Here is an 18,465-nt window from a genome sequence, read left to right on the forward strand (position 1 = left end):
GTCTTCTCTTGATCTTTCTTCCACATGGGAATCTGATGGAAGCCGGAGTAGGCATCCATAAAGCTCATTAAGGCGTGGCCGGCTGTAGAGTCGACTAGACAGTCCTTCTTTGGAAGCGGATAACTGTCCTTGGGACACGCCTTGTTGAGGTTTGTGTAATCAACACACATACGACAGGTCCCATTCGGCTTCTTTACAAGCACAACATTGGCCACCTAGTTGGGGAAATTACATGGCCGAATGAACCCTGCGTCCAGCAGCTTTTTTACTTCGACAGTAGTTGCCTGACTTCTTTCCTCGCCGTGATTTCTTTTCTTTTGCTGAATGGGCTTCTTTTTAGGATCTACGACGAGTTTGTTGACAGCAAGATCCGGGCTGACTCCTAGCATCTCTTCCACTTCAAAGGCAAAAATGTCTTTGAATTCTTTCAGCAGAAGGTGCAAGTCTGCACCCATCTTAGCAAGAGCAGCCGTCCCCACTTTAACAGTGCGCTCTGGACGGCTTTCATCCAAAGCGAGGTCCATGTGCTCTCCGGCTACTTGGGGACGGAGCTCGTCTGACCGTTCACCGGTCAGTGATTGCTATTTTTTCTCTTTCTTCACCCCCACCAGCTGAGCAGCTTTTCGTTTCTTTCTGGCTGCTGGTGGGGCTGGCTGGCATCCTTAACATTGTCAAGGTTTGTGGTTCATGTGCTTTGCCGTTTGGGACCACGGTGTCTTTGACGGCTGAGAGATAGCACTCCCGGGCCGTCTTTTGATCCCCGTTCAGGGAACCCACAGAGCCATCAGCCTTCTCATACTTGATGTGCATGAGAGAAGGAATGATTACAGCCTTGGCTTCATTGAGGTTTGGACGGCCTAGAATGATGTTGTAGGCGGTTAGCTCCTCAACAACCAAGAATTTGACGACCAAGTGTCGTCCTTCTCCTTTTTCTCCCAGCCGGATAGGTAAGTCAATCCTTCCGGCTGGGTATACCATCCCACCCCCAAAACCAACCAAGGGGTGGGAAACCGGATGCATGCTGCTGGGCTTGTATTTTAGCTTCTGTAGGCATCAGAGGCTCTGATGATGTCCGATGAGCTACCGGTGTCAATAAGGATTCGGCCAACCAGCTGGTTGGCGACCTTACATTCAATGACCCACACGGCACCGCCTAGGTCATTCAGTCGATCTCTTGGTTCGGCTAAATCTAGAGCCGGGGGTGCCATTTTTGGACATTCGGACCTGCTTTGTTCATCCTTGAACACCTCCATCTCTATGTCTATGCAAGAGACAATGCTCAGAGTTAAACAGACGGCTAGGAGGCGGGGCGCTAAGAGACTGCCCACTAATGAAGTTATTCCTGATGAGGAATACGAGGGTTCGGATGAGGAGCAAGGGGGTTCTTCCCCGGATGGCATCCCTTCAACCCCCAGTGACACAATCTTGGACGAGGCAAACGACAAGGACAATGCCTCTTCCCTAGGGTCTGATGAAGATGTGTTAAGCGTGAGGAAGTCGTCAAAAGATCCGGCTCAGAGGCATCGGGCTCTGGCCAAGAAAATATAGCGGCTGACTAATCCCTTAAAAACTTAAATGCTTCCTAGGGACTTGGTTGTTATGCAAAGAACCTTTCGAGCTTTTGCGGAGACACATCCAGTAGGGGACGGCTGGAGAATAGAGATTCCGCCGCTTGAGGCAACGATTGCCTGGGAGGATGATATTGAGAATGCCGACAACTGTTTTGGCTGCTATGGCCGTGATCAAAGTCGGCCTCCGCTTTCCCCTTTACAAAGGGATAATGAAAATTTAGAAGGGGTATGACTTGGGCGTCTGGTAGCTTACCCCCAATTAATGGATAAACATTCTGAGCTATATCGCTGCCTGCAAGTTTTAGGACATAGATCCTAGTTTCGCGGCATTTGCTCATATGCATTATATGAGCCGAGCCCCAAGCGGGTATGGGGCATGGTACACTCTTACCACACACCCGTAGTATCTGATGTCCTTGGACAAGGCGTCCAAGTGGTCTGGCTGGAAGGAGAGATTCTACTTGATCCCTTCTCCAACAATAGGACACAACCGGTTTCTACGCCAGTATAATCAAGATCCTACCCTTCTCGGGAAAAAGTGCTCCCTTCCCCAGATGTCATCCAGGGCTTATGAGAAGATAATGGAGCCGGGCTTTTTTTAGACCAGGACTGATCCCTTGGAGGATGGGACTCAAATAATCACTTCAAAGAACTGGATACCCCATCCGAATTTTTTGAAGAACGAGGCCTTCCTCTCCGCCTGTGGGCTTAGCACCATGTTCCCACAAGGTAGACTTACTACACATCCGGCAGTTTGCTGTCTGTATTGATGCTTTAATTGTTTAATTTTTGTTAATTTTTTTCGGAAAAATGTAATCTAATAATCCCACCTTTAGTCGGTATTCAAGAAACAATCCCACCTTTTTGACATAGATCTTCCACTAACGATTCCATTGACCTACAACCTGCTAAACAAGTTTTTTTTTTTTTTTTTTTTGTAACTACAATTCTTCTCAAGCCACCCGTCCACTACCATGGCCACCCCAATACTCACCCCTTACCACTACCCCCACCAACCAAGCCACCACGAAACTCTCCAACCATGCCGGTATATCCTACAACCACCCCCAAAACCCAACCACAACCCTAAAAGCCCACCCATAGCCCCAAAAACTCCCACCCAGTCCTGAAATTGAAAACTCAGCCCCAAAATACTCTACCCTATCACCAAAAATTCCACCCACAGCCCCAAAAAATGCCACCCATCTTGAAAACTCAACCCCTTACCTTGAACATTCAACCTCGGCAGCCCCAATTACCTTGAAATTAAATGCAAATTGTGATTTCAATCATTTGAAAAAATCGAATTTTAAAAGGAAAATTGATGAATTTAGAGGAGAGAGAAACATACCCAAGAGAAGAGAGAAAGAGAAGGAGAAAGAAGGGTTCTGGTGCTAAAGTAATAACGTGCGAAGAATAGGAGCGTGATATAGGTTGCGGTTTAGGTAGTTGGTTTTTTGGGGAAGCAAGGCGGCTACGGTAGTGGTTACGGGTGTTGTTATTCAGGTGTCGGGGGTTGGGTTGCCGGAGAAAGCAAGGGCGGGGATGGGGAGGAGATACGGTAGCAGGGGTGGGGAAGGGATATGGGTGGCGTGGCTGAGGCTGGGGTTTTTGGTTTTTATTTTTCTTTTTAGTTTTTTTATATTATTATTAAAAATTAAAATAAACCTATTCTAATCCGACACGTGTCTTATAACTTAAGAAAACTGATTAACAACATATTCCAACCGGTCAGGGATTGTTAATAGTAGATGGGGGTCAAAGGTGGGATTGTTTCTGGAATTTCAAAAGGTGGGATTGTTTATGGAATACCGACTAAAGGTGGGATTATTAGATTACATTTTTCCATCTTTTTAACCAACTATTTCCTTTCTTTTTGCAGAAGAAGCAAATAACATGGTTCCTCAAGAGATAACACCTGCTAAATCGACTGCTCTATTGAGGAAGGAGTAGCTTCTTGAGAAGAAGGCAGCCTTGGAAGCCAAGGAGGCTAAGAAAGGAGGGGTAAGCCCGCCTGCTAAACTCTTCCAGCTTTTATAACAACTTAGTTATTTACCGGTTGTACCCCTTTCTTTTAACATACAAATTTTCCGTTTGTAACCTATATTTTATTGGCAAAGTGGAAGCAATTCAATTCCCCACTCAATTACCAAACTATTCAAGCGGCCAGGGGATGAGTTGAGCAAAACCCTGGCTAAGATGAGAAGGAAGAATCCTCTTAACTCCACCTCTTCAGCCAACCCAGATTGACCCACAACCGGGAGCAAAGGCACGGCTGTGATAAATGCTCTAAGCGAAAGCTTAGAGCGAGCTGATGGGAAACAGCCGGATGCCTCTTCGGCATCGAAGAGTGGCAAGCCACTCACTGCTGCAGTCGGCGCTACAGCGGCTGAAGAGGTCGAGTCGTCCCATCTTCGCAATCAAGTTAAGACATAAATCAAACTTCCCTGGTCGCCTGACTACATGCGAGTTAAGACTCGGGTTAGCCCGTCTGGAGGTTCGTTGAGCAGCCGGCATGAGTCGAGTGGCGCCTGTGCTGCTTTCTCACCAAGTACTTCTTTTTGTATAAATACCCCCTTAGTGCTTCCTGAGATGCAGATGTTTGCCAAGAGGATTGTGCGGACCCTCACCAAAACCTCTATACCTGATGTGCAGGTGGTGGATTTTTACCGGATCTAGGGCTTGCTGGCTGAGGTAACTTTTTACTTAGAACTTCACTTTTTAAAGTTTTAACTTCACTCTTTAAAGTTTTTAAGGGAGAAGAGGTGAATGACGCTAAACAGAGGGTCGTTCAAGCTCTATATAATAAAATACAATGTGATGTTGAAATTAAAGCAGTAGATTTGTAATAAGAGGAGCTGATAAAGAACTTGACGGCAGCTAATGACGCCGCTAACGAGCAGGGGGCCAAGCTTGAGCAGGATCTGAAGACTGCTCAGTCAGATCTCAAGGCCTTGGGGGAAGCTAACAAGGTGAATGCCCAATCAAGAGCAAACGTCAGCCGCCTAGATGTCGAGCTTGTCTTGGAAAGGAACCAGCACAAGGACGAGATTGCCAAAGAGCAGAAGCGGCTGGTTGCGAAAAATGAGCGCGACACTAAAGCCTGGCTGCGCATTACATGGGGTCTGCTCCACCCTAACATTGAGTTTGATGTGCTTAAACTGCAATTTGATTACGCCACTAAGGTGTATGACGCCCAGGCGTTTAATGAGCAAGGCCCACCTCCCTTCAAGGCATGGGCCCTTGAACAAGGCTTTGAGGTCTCTAATGATGAGGAAGAGTCGACTGCCAAGCAGGATAATCAGGTCCAGGCTAATGAAGCTCAAACTTATCAAGTCTAGGATGGCTAAGTCCCGTATGCGCAAAATGAAGCAAGCCTTCCAACATGCCAAGTCCAGTCGGAGCAGGTTCAACACCCGTAATTCAGCCTCCTTTCTTCTACGGCAATATGCCAATGATATCTTTCCTGCTTGTGAGCCGAGTATTTCTATGTATGTTTTACCGACTAAGGAGTCGGGTGACAATTTAATTTTCTCTTTGTTCCGAATGTTTATCCGGTTAACATTATTATTAGGTTTTGACCGGCTTGAATGAAATTTGCCGACCGAGTCTGCTTGATGAATTTGATAATTTTGTTTCAATTTTTGCACTTAAATTCTGCAATTTTAATTTTTGAATTTTTGCCTAGCTTTTTAGAGCATGCGGTAATTCATTTAGTATACCGACTACTCTTCCCCTTGGCAGATGTGTGGTTGGTTTTAGTACTTCTTTGATTGATTGACTTTGGAATGTTTGATACTTTAAAGAGTATGGAATGTTCCTAAGTCAATCAATCACAGTAGTAATTGCCCCAAACCAAGTACATAGCCGTCCACAGAACCAATAAGTAGCCGTTTTACCCAACAGGGGAGTAGGCTGGATCATAGCCTTATTTCCCGTTTTGCGGTATTTGCATTTCATTAAAAACTATCTCTTAGTTAACCAGGTGGGAACTTGCCGCCAGGTAGTTAATGGAACAAGGAACATATTGTCCGTTATGGTTCCCGACAGCTTAAAGGTCGTCTGGGGTGCTTGCAATCCATTGCACTTGGTTCGTCTGCCCCATTGGGGTGACTGGTACTATTTTTTATCGAATAACCTAACAAAGAACTTCAGTTATTAACCGACTAATGTCTTTTGAGATCTGGTCTTTACACTTAACAAATTATGAGTTAACCAATCATTAGACTATTTTTGTCAGACAACTATGAGTTAACCAATTAGGTCGTTCAATCTTTGTTGTCTGCATATGCTGGTAAAGAAAACGATAGATTGCCCTCTGCGACGATAACACCCGGAGGGGCGTTGTCGGATGCCATAATCATATGCGAGCAGACGAATTTATAAAATAAGTTTGCATCCTGCCATTGGCCACAATTTAAATATCAGGTTAGCCGCTAAGTTTTTAACCTAGCTTATTTATTCAATGGACCGTCTGTGTTTTTAATAGTCGGTAGTAGATTGATGCGCATATATACAAAACAATTAAATTAAACTGGAAACAAAAAGCAACTTTTTCATTGATGGGCTTTTCTTTTACAAAAATTAACAAATCTTAGAAGTAGTACTTTTTCAAGTTGTCTACATTCCAAGTTCTAGGCAGCCGCCTATAGGCTGGGTTTCCAGCCGGTAGGTGCCATTTCTCACTTCTTCATAGATCTGGTAAGGGCCTTTCTAGTTAGGAATTAGCTTTCTTTGCTCATTGGCCCTACTGGTTGCCTCAATCTTACGAACACAAAGTCCCTAACTTTTAAGGGTTGTTTGTGCACTCTTTTGTTATAGGCACAAGTCATTCTCATACGGTAGATCTAATGACGCAATGCATCATTGCCCCTGCACTCCGGGAGTGAGTCCAATGCTAGCCGCATGGCCTCCCAGTTTGTCTCTTCATCGTATACCATGACTCGATAACGTTTGATGGGCAAGACGGCTTTAGCACCGTAAACCATGAGAAATGTGGTTTCACCGGTCACCCCCTTGTCAGTTGTCCGCATGGCCCATAGGACATGAATTAACTCTTCAGCCCATAAACCACTGGCTCTTTCAATTTTCTTTTTGATACCGTCTAAGATGATTTTGTTTAAGGCTTCAACTTGGTCGTTTGCTTAGGGTCGGCTAACTAATGCAAAACAATGTGAGATCCCTTGATCTCCCAACCAAGTTTCAAGCTGAGGGGTCTCAAATTGAGGTCCACTGTCAAACACCATATACATAGATACCCCAAACCGGGTGATAATGTTCTTCCAGATGAAGGAGATGACATCCTTTGTCTTTATGCCCTTGACCGACTCTACTTCCACGTACTTGGTGAAATAATCTACAGCAGCTACACTAGTAGAAAAATGTACATTTGCGTCGCCATATTTGCGTCACTAATTCTAAGGAGCGAAGCAAATGTTTATTTTTACCTTCCTTTTAAATTATTTGCGTTGCATATTATTTAAGAAGCGACGCAAAACTCAAGTGCATTTCAGCTTTCTATCATTTGTGTCGCTCCTATTTATTAAAGCGACGCAATTAATAAACTTATTTGCGTCACTCATTTGTTAGCAAGCAACGCAAATAAGAGATTAAGTAAATTGCGTCACTCTTTTACTAATGAGCGACGCATATGTACATTGTACAACATTATAAACAAGGTTATTTGCGTCGCTTTTTTATAATAAAGTGACGCAAATAACTCTTTTGGCTTTAAGTTTTTCTGCGTTTATTACCTTAGTTTTTCATCAGGTACCTACATTCACTATACAAAAAGAAAAAAAAACAAGAGTTCTTAAATTCCAGCGAATTTCTACAGAAAAACACCCACAAATTTGTCTCTGAAATCCAACAAATTCGGCCAAAAACTTGCGTTTCCCCAGCAAATTTAACATCTAAAATCGCAGTGAAGTCGAAGACCCATAATCGGCTGCAAATCCGAGCAATTTCGAGCAAAAATATAGACCAAAAACCCTAAGAAATTCGAAGCCTTAAACCCAGAAAAATTGATTGTTTCCGACCAAAAATCCCCCATTTCGAGGAAAAAATCACCCCAAAAGCATACAAATTCGAACCCTAAAAATCCCAAAAAATTCAATTTCGGTCTTCAAGTTCGATTGGGGGATTTCGTGGGGGGATTTCTAGGGTTTTTGGCAGCGACGCAATATACCCTAAGAAATTCGTCCCATTTCAGTCATAAATAATTTTTGTTCGAATTTCAGTCAAGAAATTATAGCAACAATAGGTTAAGTCAAGAAATTACAGCAACAATAATTGTTTGAATTACGTCTTTTTCTGGGTTCAAGTCAAGAAATTATAGCAACAAAAATTCGAGCAATAACTGAAATTTTCGAGTGGAAAAATCGCTTAATTTCGCCCCAAAAAACCCGAGGAGGTTCAAGCAAATTACAGCAACAACAATTGAAGTTCGATTTCAGCTCGACATTGTTGAATTTTTGAAGTCAATTCCACCTATGGTAAGATTACTTCTATTTATGTTCAATCTTTTCTTGGTTTAAGGCTTCGAATTCGGGGAAGATTAATGAGTGTGTTGAGTAAGCTTAATTTGCAAACTTTGGCTATTCTTACATGATTCATAATTATTGTGTCTCTGCTTGGTACTTTTGCAAACTTTGATTTAAGTTATTACTGCCTTAATCTATTCTAGTCTAGTACAAATGTACATTACTTGATGATTTAAGTTATTACTGCCTTAATTGCAATTAAAAATCCATTATGATCTCGGGTTTAGTCATTGAAGCATGCTGAACGAGCACTTCAGTCGAGTGATACATTGTTATGTCTATCTTAGTTGTAATTAGCCTAACAGATGATTAAGGTTTACGTGCTCGCATTTGTAAGCATCGAAAAGTCGATATCCATCATACATACTGTCATGCAGCTAGATTATTGCTGGCATGTTGTTCAATATACCTTAAGAGCATGGTTCAACCCCTGGCCTAAGATCTGCCTTTTTGTCCAAACTTAACTTTTCCGGCAGTTGGAAATTGAACCTTTTCTGAACTTGGACCACAACAAGCAATTCAAGAATTAACATGAAAATATAAATATAAATATAAATATAAATGGAAGTATAAAATGTCAGTGTAATCATTGAAGTGTAGCAAACTTAAAATTTACTGTAATGAAGCTTTAGGTGTCGGCTCCTGTAATGGTCTTCACATATTCATCAGTTCTGTAAGACCTTTTTGTTTTGCTGGTATTAGAAATTTAGTTTAAACCTTTATTGAAAAGGAGGCAATGTCAGTATTTCTTACTCAACTAATGTTATGACTATTTGGCTAATAATGAAAAATAGTGTAAATGTACTTTTTTAACTAGTGGTTTTTAGTGTTTAACTTGTTTTTAAACCTAGTATAAAGTTTTCTTATCTGTTAAGCTACTTTTGAAGGCCTAAATCTGGAGGAAAATACCCAGAATTATTATTATTATTATTATTATTATTATTATTATTATTATTATTTTCAATTTTTTTTTTGTAAGTCTCAAGCATGAACAACTGTCATCTCCGATTCATTAAAATGGAGAATCTGTATGTTCCCTTGTAGATGGTTGAATAAAAGGAAGTTATTGTGAATCAAATGATCATTGATAAAACAATTAATACATATGAAATTATATAAGGGAATGGTGTTGTATGCATTGCTTTTTATCTTAGTCTAGGGCTACCGGGGTAGATTCTAAAACATTGCTAATTGCAGATCATTTGATCCTTACGCTTAAGTAAAAATTGATATGTACTGTAATACACTTTGGTTATGCATGACATATTCATCCTTTGTTACATTAATTCACTTATGATTCTAGTCTATTAGCCGCTTCATCTATATATACTGCTTGGTTAGTTCTCATCTGGAAATATTTTTTTCTTATTGATTTCTAAATTTGGTTGGTTTAAATCTTGGCAGTACTTGGATGAAAACAAGTCTTTGATTCTGAAGATTGTGGAAAGCCAGAATTCGGGGAAGATTAATGAGTGTGCTGAGTAAGCTTTATTTGCAAACTTTGGCTATTCTTACATGATTCATAATTGTGTCTCTGCTTGGTAATTTTGCAAACTTTGGCTATTTCTCTCGTGCTCGCTCTTGTTCTATGAGATTTAGGATCACGAGCACACACGCAACTATGTTGGTTTAATATATGTAATTTTTTATGGCAGATTCTTAATTATGCGGAAGTGAATTCCACAAGTTGCTCGAGGTTCTGGTTGTGGACAAACGATTAAGGCGGTAGTACGCATACGAGATTGTCTTCACTTGTGGTATATATATCTGAACCATTCTTTGCAATATTAACTTATTTGTTCTAGTTGGTATAATGATTGTGAATTGTATGAGATTTTTAATTGTGATATAATTGATTAGAATTGCAATAATACTTGCATCATTGACTTAGATACTCGTTCAGGGCTTACTCATTAGGAGTAAGTCTTGAATAGTCCCCAGTTTGGGACTGTTCTTGAATGTTCTATCTCATTAAGGTGATAACTACTTGAATTGTTTTGGATCTAAGAAGATCATGGCTCACTATTTCCCGATTGTTCTCTGGGTACATATGTTGATAGCCGATTATCTACATTTGTGCTTGGACAACTATAGGGAAATGCTGCCGGATTTTCTTTAGAACCAAACTTTACAAGTAGTTATTAGTGAGATAGGACATTCAAGAATGAGTTAAGTTGGAGTGATAAGGACCTTATTGGATCATCCGGAGTTGCATTTACATGATATAAACTTTGAATGAAAATGTTTGATGCCTTATATTCTTGTTTATGGTTAAGGAGCTATATATGTTACAAAATATACACATTATCTTAAAATTAATTTTGTTATTCAGTGGTTGAAAATGGATCGAAGTTGGATGTATGGTAAAAGAAATTGTACAAGTTTTTTACGAGGAATTGAAGAGTTTAGCACTGTTGCCTTAAAACACCAAACAGAGAATAAATCAAAGAATATTCTTTGTCCTTGTTGTGACTGTAATAATTCGAGGGGATATCGTGATATAGTTGATATTAAAGATCATCTAATTCGTCGTGGGTTTAAAGAAAACTACACGAGGTGGACATGGCATGGTGAGAGCATATATATTGAGGCAAGTTCTAGTTATTGTCCAAGGGAAGATGAGAATCATTGTGATGATGATAATGACCCCCAAGGTGAGGATATCGATACAGCTGATGATATTGGTGTTGAAAGTGAGAGTGAAGTGGAGAAGGAATAGATGAAATGATGCAAGATGTTGAAGACCATTTCACAGAGTGTCCCCAGACATATGATAGTATTTTGAGAGCTGCTGAAACCCCGTTATATCCTGGTTGTACAAAGTTCACTAAACTTGGTGCTATTATGAAGTTATTCAACTTAAAGGCGAGCAATTGTTGGACTGACAAGGGTTTTACGCAGTTGTTAGAAGCCTTAGTAGAAATGTTTCCCGACGGGAATGAACTTCCAAACTCCACCTATGAGGCCAAGAAACTTATGTGCCCCTTGGGTATGGAGTATGAGAAGATACATGCTTGTCCCAATGACTGTGTGTTGTATCGAAATGAGTATGCTGATTTGCATGAGTGTCCAAGGTGTGGAGTTTCTCGTTACAAGATGAATGATACCAGTGAGATGTGTAAGAAAGGGTCTCCGGCTAAGGTATTATGGTATCTTCCAATTATACCGAGATTTAGGAGACTCTTCTCGGATGAAAAAACTGCAAAATTATTGAGGTGGCATGCTGATGGGAGGAAGAAAGATGGGTTAATGAGGCATCCTGCTGATTACCCGCAATGAAGGAACATTGATCGAAAGTTCAAGGACTTTTGTGAAGAAGATCGAAATCTTAGGCTTGGTCTTAGTACAGATGGAATGAACCCATTTGGGACACTAAGTACCCAATATAGCACCTGGCCGGTTCTTCTAACTATCTACAATTTTCCTCCTTTGTTATGCATGAAGTCTAGATACATTATGTTGTCCCTTCTAATATCTGGGCCTAAACAACCTGGAAATGACATTGATGTGTATCTAGCGCCTCTCATTGAAGATTTGAAATTGTTGTGGAATGAAGGTGTCCAAATGTTTGATGCATATAGTAAAACCAATTTCACTTTACGTGCCATTATTTTTTGTACGATAAATGACTTCCCAGCTTATGGGAATTTGTCGGGGTACACTGTGAAGGGAAGAACTCCTTGCCCCATTTGTGAAGATGATTTGGAGGCATTGCGCCTAGACAATTGTGGCAAGCATGTATACATGGATAATCGAAGACATCTTCCAGAAGACCACCCTTTTCGATTCAATAAGGATGCTTTTAATGGAAAAGTGGAGTTGAGAGAAGCTCGTGGCCCTTTACGTGCAAGTGAGGTTTATCAGCGGGTCAAAGACATTGAGAATGAGTTTGGTAAGCCTTACAAAAGCAAATCAACTGGGGGTTACAAGAAGAAGTCTGAGCTATGGTCTCTTCCATATTGGAGACATTTGGAAGTTAGACATTGTCTAGATGTAATGCATATTGAGAAAAATATATGTGATGCCATTGTGGGAACTTTATTAAACATGCCAGGAAAGAAAAAGGATGGAGTTAAAGTAAGAAAAGACATGGCTGCTATGGGTCGTTCAGAGTTGGCACCCGAATCTCGAGGAAAACGCTGGTATCTTCCCCCAGCTTGCTTTACCTTGTCTAAAAAGGAAAAAACTAGCTTCTGTGAGTCATTGCATGGTTTAAAGGTCCCGGCTGGATTTTCTTCTAATTTTCGTAGACTTGTGTCAATGTCTGACTTGAAATTGGGTGGCATGAAATCTCATGATTGTCATGTCTTGATGCAACAATTATTACTAGTTGCCATTCGAGGAATTTTGCCACCTCAAGTGAGGTATACAATTACAAGATTATGTGTCTTTTTTAACACTATCTGTAGCAAGGTCATAAATCCAAGTATTTTAGATGACTTGCAAGCAGATATACTTGAGACAATGTGTCGATTTGAAATGTATTTTCCCCCATCTTTTTTTGACGTGATGCCTCATTTGGTTATTCATCTTGTACGTGAAATTAAACTTTGTGGACTAGTGTGTATGAGATACATGTATCCTTTTGAACGAGAAATGGGTGACTTAAAGGGAAAAGTCATGAATCCGGCCAAACCTGAAGCTAGTATTGTACAACGAACAGTTGCTGAGGAAGTGGCAGCATGGGTTGCTCAATATCTTGCACGTTCACAGAAAATTGGGTTGCCAAAGTCTCGACACGATGGGAGGCTTGGAGGTCAAGGTACTATTGGCAGGAAAAGGATATCCATGGGCTTTGAAATGAAAAATAAGGTCGAGCTCTTTGTGTTGCAAAATCTTAGTGAGGTTCATCCTTACTTGGACGAGCACATGCTTTTTCTTAAAAATAAATATCCTTCCAAAAGTGATCTTCAGCTGATAAAGGAGCATAATTGTTCATTCGTTACATGGTTCAAGGAACGAGTGATGTCCCAACTATCCACCACACCTAACGATATATCTGACACATTGAGATGGTTGGCATATGGTGCTAAATGTCAAGTCATGTCATATGAGGGATACGACATCAATGGGTATTCTTTTTACACTAGCCGACAAGATGACAAGTCAACAATGCAAAACAGTGGTGTTAAAGTAGTAGGTTTGTCATCTGAGTATGTTAGTGCACATGATAAAACACTTGTGGATAAGAAGAAATTTTATTATGGAATCATTGAAGAAATAATAGAGCTGGATTATGTTGATTTCAAGATTCCTCTATTTCGATGTAAGTGGGCTGATAGTAGCCGTGGTGTAAAAAAAGATGAACAAGGGAACTTGACCCTTGTAAATCTTGGTCGGCGAGGGCATCTAGCTGATCCATTTATATTAGCTTCACAAGCAAAACAAGTTTTTTACTTGGCTGACCCAGCTGATTGTTAGTGGTCAGTTGTTTTAGAAGGTAAAAGAAGGATACTTGGCATTGAAGATGTGGTGGACGAGGAAGAATATGATGAGCAATTTAATGAGTCACCACCTTCCGTTTGGAGCATCCCTCCAATAGTCGATGATTTTGACACAACGTTGAAACGAAAAGATCATAATGAAGGATTTTATGTCGCAAAAGAGAAGAATGAAGTAGGTATGAATTCTATGATTTTATTTTTTTCCAATATGTGTTAGTAATTGCATAAATTGCTTATTATTGTTATGTGTTCAAGTTTATAATTTAAAAATGATATAAATCGATGTCTTAATTTATTTATGTCTTTTTTTTCAGGTAAGTAATAATGGAGGATGAGGATTTGCATAATCGTTCCATGTCTTTGCAAAGTGAGGAAGATGAGCCACACAATCAATCACAATCAGAGCAACAAACAACCGACTCTCAGAAGAAGAAAAAGAAGCCAAGAGGTCCTTCAAAGGGCCTAAAATCCATGCCTGGGGTTCCTAGAGTGCTTGAATGGGATGAATTGTGTCGACCCATTGGAAAGTGGGCAAAAGCATACAAAATTCATGTTGGTGAAATAAGTCGTGCAAAGGTGTCTATATTGTATAAAGATTGGAATCAAGTTCCACAAGGAATAAAAGACACTTTGTGGGAAGATGTTAAGGTAATATTCACTATTATATGTTAAATGTTATACTATGATATGATCATTTTGACATTATTTGAATATGATGAAAACAATTTATTTGAATATGATGAAATTATTTACTAACTTTTTTTATTTTTTTTAATTTTTTGCGTAGAGAGAGTTTCAAATCGAAGAAGATGACGACAAGAAAAAAAAGGTCCTATGCACTTGTGATAAAACTTGGAGAGATTTCAAAACAAAATTGGTCAGTGGTTGGATCACATGTACCAGGAATATGCCGAAGGAGAAAAGAATGCCGTATGTACTCTATGATTTCATATCTGAGGATATGTGGAAAACATTTGTGGAGGAGCATACTACAGATGATTTTAAGGTTTGTGTGTATTAATATCAATGATCATGCGGGTTATTAATACTTTGTTAACGGATTCTTATGTACTAATCTTCATTTATGCTCGTAAAAATAGGAAATCAGTGAGAAGGCAAGACAAAGTCAGTCTTTCAACGAATACCCTCACCATTTAGGAGCCAAATCATATGGTGAAATGAATATTGTATGGCGTAGAAAAGGGTATATTCCCACGGCATCTTCAGCATCCAGTACTTCATCTTGTTCTTCGGTTGTTTCTAGTTTGCCGGATAGGACATATGCTTGGCTTCTAGCAAGATCAATAGAAGATGATAAGGGAAATCCTTATTTGCCGGATGAGAAAACAAGAGAGGTGAAAGAATCCATTGTAAGTATGTAATAAGTCTTTATTTCAATTTTGAATATATTTTGTTAAGTTTATGTATTGCAACCAAAGTTTTCTAACTTGAAGTCATTGTGTAGGATAATTGGAGAAAGCAACAAGCTGAAGGAAACTTTGTTCCTAATAGGCATGATGATATCTTATCTCGTGCCCTTGGGAAAAAAGATCGTAATGGTCGGGCAATAGCATTTGGCAGTGGAATTGGCATTAAAGCTGTATGGGGATCCGGAGAGAGGCGTAGTGGCCGACGGGGTAGGGAATTCGGAGATGATGAGCTGGAAGAATTAGAGGTAAGAGTAGCCCGGAGGGTACGAGAGGAGACTATGTAGGGCCTTGAGTGACTTACTCGATACGGAGGAAGTGGCTTCCATTGCATTCATGTGTCCGGAAATGATTTCAGAAACCTATTTGCATAGTGATGCTGATCGTATCCTACTATACATGACACATGTGATGGAAAAACAAAAATCTAAGCAGTTCATCTTATGCCCATACCATGAAAAGTATAAACTTTGAACTTGTATTTATTTGAACTTTGCAAATTGTTGATATTATTTTACTCTTTTACAAATGTGTGTCTAATTTATTATGTAGGAATCATTGGATTCTTTTGGTCTTATGCATGGCTAAGCGTGAAGTCATCATCTTTGATTCTTTGAGGCAGAAGCGAAATTTAGCAATTAAGTTTGCAATGACAAAGTAAGTCTAGTTTGTTATTAATGTCATGATTTTATGTGTGTAAGGGTAATATATATGTTATTTGTTTCAAATGTGTAGTGCTTTTCGAAGTTTTAAGGCATTAAGTGGACAATCTAGGGGAAGTAAATTGATATGGCATTTGGGACAGGTTACCTTAATTTCTTACCCTAACTTTTAGTTTCTTAATAATTGAAGTATAGCAATTTAATTCAACTTACAAATATATTACATGTAGTGTCCTCAACAATTGGGTGGACGTGAGTGTGGCTACTACGTCATGCCTTATATGTACGAAATACTTGAACATCACCATAGCAGTGAAGATCTTATTCAGGTATGAGTTGTCAAATATTTCATTTTTGTTTGATAAATACAATTTGATGTTAGCTACAATCTTGAATTAAAACTTTCCTCTTGTATATTTGTTGTGTTGATAGGATTTTTCAAGAACTACACCGTACACCGAGGAGGAGATAAATGAGATTCGAGATATTTGGGCAGAGTATTTTATATGTAATGTTGAACTTTAGATTTACCACTTAGCGCATGTTTGACTCTTGTTTTGGATGATAGGCTTGAAATGAAGTAATTTGGTTAATTGGTGTTGGGATGATGAGTATAATGTCTATGATATTGAGATGTAAATTATTGGACAGGTTGTTAATATAATGCCGTCATTCCCAATTTTATGGGTAGGCCAAATTACAAAGGAGACTTTGCCGAAATTTACATTTGCATTATTAAATAATATTGCATTTTAATTTCAATTATATTAGCGTTATCATATTACTTTATACCTAGGAAAACAGGTACTACAAACATATACAAGGCAATTATATTATTATAATTCAAAAAAAAAAAAAATTCACCTCATTTGCGTCACTCATTAAACAAACAAGTGACGCAAATACAGCAGTTTTGTATATTGTCTACTCAGTCATTTGCGTCACTCCTATATAAACAAGTGACGCAAATAACAAAAAATAAGTTTATTGGAAGAGTCATTTGCATCGCTTGTTTATAAAGGAGCGGCGCAAATAACAAAAAAAGTTTATCTGAAGAGTCATTTGCATTGCTTGTTTATAAAGGGGCGACGCAAATGACTAAAAATAAGTTTATCAGTAAAGTCATTTGCGTCGCTCTTTTATAAAGGAGTGACGCAAATAACAAAAAATAAGTTTATCTGAAGAGTTATTTGCGTCGCTCCTTTATAAAAGAGTGACGCAAATAACAAAAAATAAGTTTGTCAGAAGAGTCATTTGCGTCGCTTATTTATAAAGGAGCGACGCAAATGACAAAAAATAAGTTTATTAAAAAAGTCATTTGCGTCGCGCCTTTATAAAGGAGTGACGCAAATGACTCTTATTTGCGTCGCGCCTAGGAGCGACGCAAATGACTTAAAAGTCATTTGCGTGGCGAGCAGTTGCGTCGCTCATGGAAGCGACGCAAATACCCTATAAATGAGCGACGCAAATAAGCCTTTTTCTACTAGTGCTAGAATATAGCGCTTTCCGCCTAGAGCAGGCGCATAAGGACCTACAATGTCCAAGTCCCATTTAGTAAACGGGACTGGGTTGTGGATTGCCGTCAAGTCTGTTGTCGGGTGATGGATTAGCTTGCCAAATCTTTGACACTTATCACATTTTTTAACATACTCCATGGCATCTGACTCCATTGCATCCTGCATGCAATTCTTTCAGAACTTCTCTCCCCTTTTTTGAGTAACTCCCTTTAATAGAGGCTTCAAAAACCCCGCCTTGAAGAGCTCTCCTTCCCTCATCTCGAAGTTTGCATCACGCTTCTTTAGTACGGCCGCCTCCTGGGGTGAATCAAGGAGCATGCCGACTATTAGATATGCCCGGATGCCATCCATCCAAGTAGAATTTCAATCAAGTACTCCAATGGGCTCGTCATCAAATATGCTTCGTTTTTCCATAACTTCCCAGAAAACTGACAGAGGCGTATCACATGAGCCGAAGGATGCCAATTTTGACAGTACATCCACTTGGTTGTATTCAAACCTGGGCACTTGAATTAGATGAAATTGTTCAAGTTTCCCAGCTTTAGCTTTGACCTCCTACAAATATTTGATCATAGCGGGATGGGTGGCTTCATACTCACCACGGTATTGGCTAACGACTAACTGAGAATCTGAGCAGGCGTCAACTTTTGTTGCCCCTACCGCCTTGCACACGCGGATGCTGGCTAGCAGGATTTCATATTTCGCCTCATTGTTTGAGGCCTAGAACTTGAACCGTAGTGCATATTCATATTTATCTCCTTCTGGAGATTGACAGATTACGTCTGCACCATAGCCGTTCATAGTAGAACTCCCATCTACATGCACCTTCCAAACCTGATCAAGGTTGTCCAGAGGATCCGGCCTTGTCATTTCGACAATGAAGTCGGCAAACGCCTGACCCTTCACTACCTTTCTTGGTTCGTGGGTGATTTCAAGACTTTGCATTACAATAGCCCATTTGAGCATTCTACTGAATGAGTCCAGGATTGTCATTGGCCGCTTGAGGGGTTAATGTGTATAGATCACCACCAGATGTGCCAAGGAGTATGCTTTTAACTTCTTAACAGCACTAAGAGCATGATCTGAGACGGCTAGGTACATGTAAAGCGTCTCCTTTGGCAAGGGACTAACAAGCCTCGGCAAGGAGTGTAAATGTTCTTTTAACTTTTGAAAGGCCGCCTCTGCATCATCTCCCAATTCAAATCTAGTCTTCTTCTTGATTGCTTGGAAGAAATAAACACATTTGTCACCTGACCGACTAAGGAATCTCCCAAGCGTAGCCAGACAACCGGTAAGCCTCTA

General features: G+C 39.9%; 2 protein-coding genes across 3 annotated transcripts; both read left to right on the forward strand.

Annotated features, from left to right (window-relative positions):
- The first annotated feature begins 7,161 nt into the window (after positions 1–7,161).
- Positions 7,162–16,350, forward strand: LOC110709331. 2 transcript variants are annotated; one of them, XM_021887542.1, is made up of 9 exons: positions 7,221–8,065; positions 9,518–9,594; positions 9,769–9,870; positions 14,822–14,927; positions 15,023–15,445; positions 15,537–15,641; positions 15,720–15,789; positions 15,877–15,975; positions 16,079–16,350. In XM_021887542.1, the coding sequence occupies exons 5-9, from the start codon at positions 15,321–15,323 to the stop codon at positions 16,169–16,171; spliced, it is 492 nt and encodes a 163-aa protein (XP_021743234.1). In that variant the 5' UTR covers positions 7,221–8,065; positions 9,518–9,594; positions 9,769–9,870; positions 14,822–14,927; positions 15,023–15,320; the 3' UTR covers positions 16,172–16,350. The 2 variants fall into 2 exon arrangements, with proteins under 2 accessions (XP_021743233.1, XP_021743234.1); XM_021887541.1 differs by lacking the exons at positions 14,822–14,927; positions 15,023–15,445; positions 15,537–15,641; ... (1 more) ...; positions 15,877–15,975; positions 16,079–16,350 and adding exons at positions 13,872–14,205; positions 14,345–14,651 and having other exon boundaries at positions 7,162–8,065.
- Positions 11,570–13,534, forward strand: LOC110709366. The gene has a single exon (XM_021887578.1). It carries the CDS (start codon positions 11,570–11,572, stop codon positions 13,532–13,534), a length of 1,965 nt encoding a protein of 654 aa, XP_021743270.1.
- Positions 16,351–18,465: the final 2,115 nt, after the last annotated feature.

Source organism: Chenopodium quinoa, unplaced genomic scaffold (assembly GCF_001683475.1).
Source record: "Chenopodium quinoa cultivar QQ74 unplaced genomic scaffold, ASM168347v1, whole genome shotgun sequence".
NCBI lineage: Eukaryota > Viridiplantae > Streptophyta > Magnoliopsida > Caryophyllales > Amaranthaceae > Chenopodium > Chenopodium quinoa.

Excerpts from the sequence above, each read along its gene's own strand:
- LOC110709366 (XM_021887578.1), top strand. The coding sequence starts at position 11,570 with ATGTTGTCCCTTCTAATATCTGGGCCTAAACAACCTGGAAATGACATT.
- LOC110709331 (XM_021887541.1), top strand. The coding sequence starts at position 13,882 with ATGGAGGATGAGGATTTGCATAATCGTTCCATGTCTTTGCAAAGTGAG. Across the intron at positions 14,206-14,344 it reads CTTTGTGGGAAGATGTTAAG|AGAGAGTTTCAAATCGAAGA; the intron begins GTAATATTCACT and ends TTTTTTGCGTAG.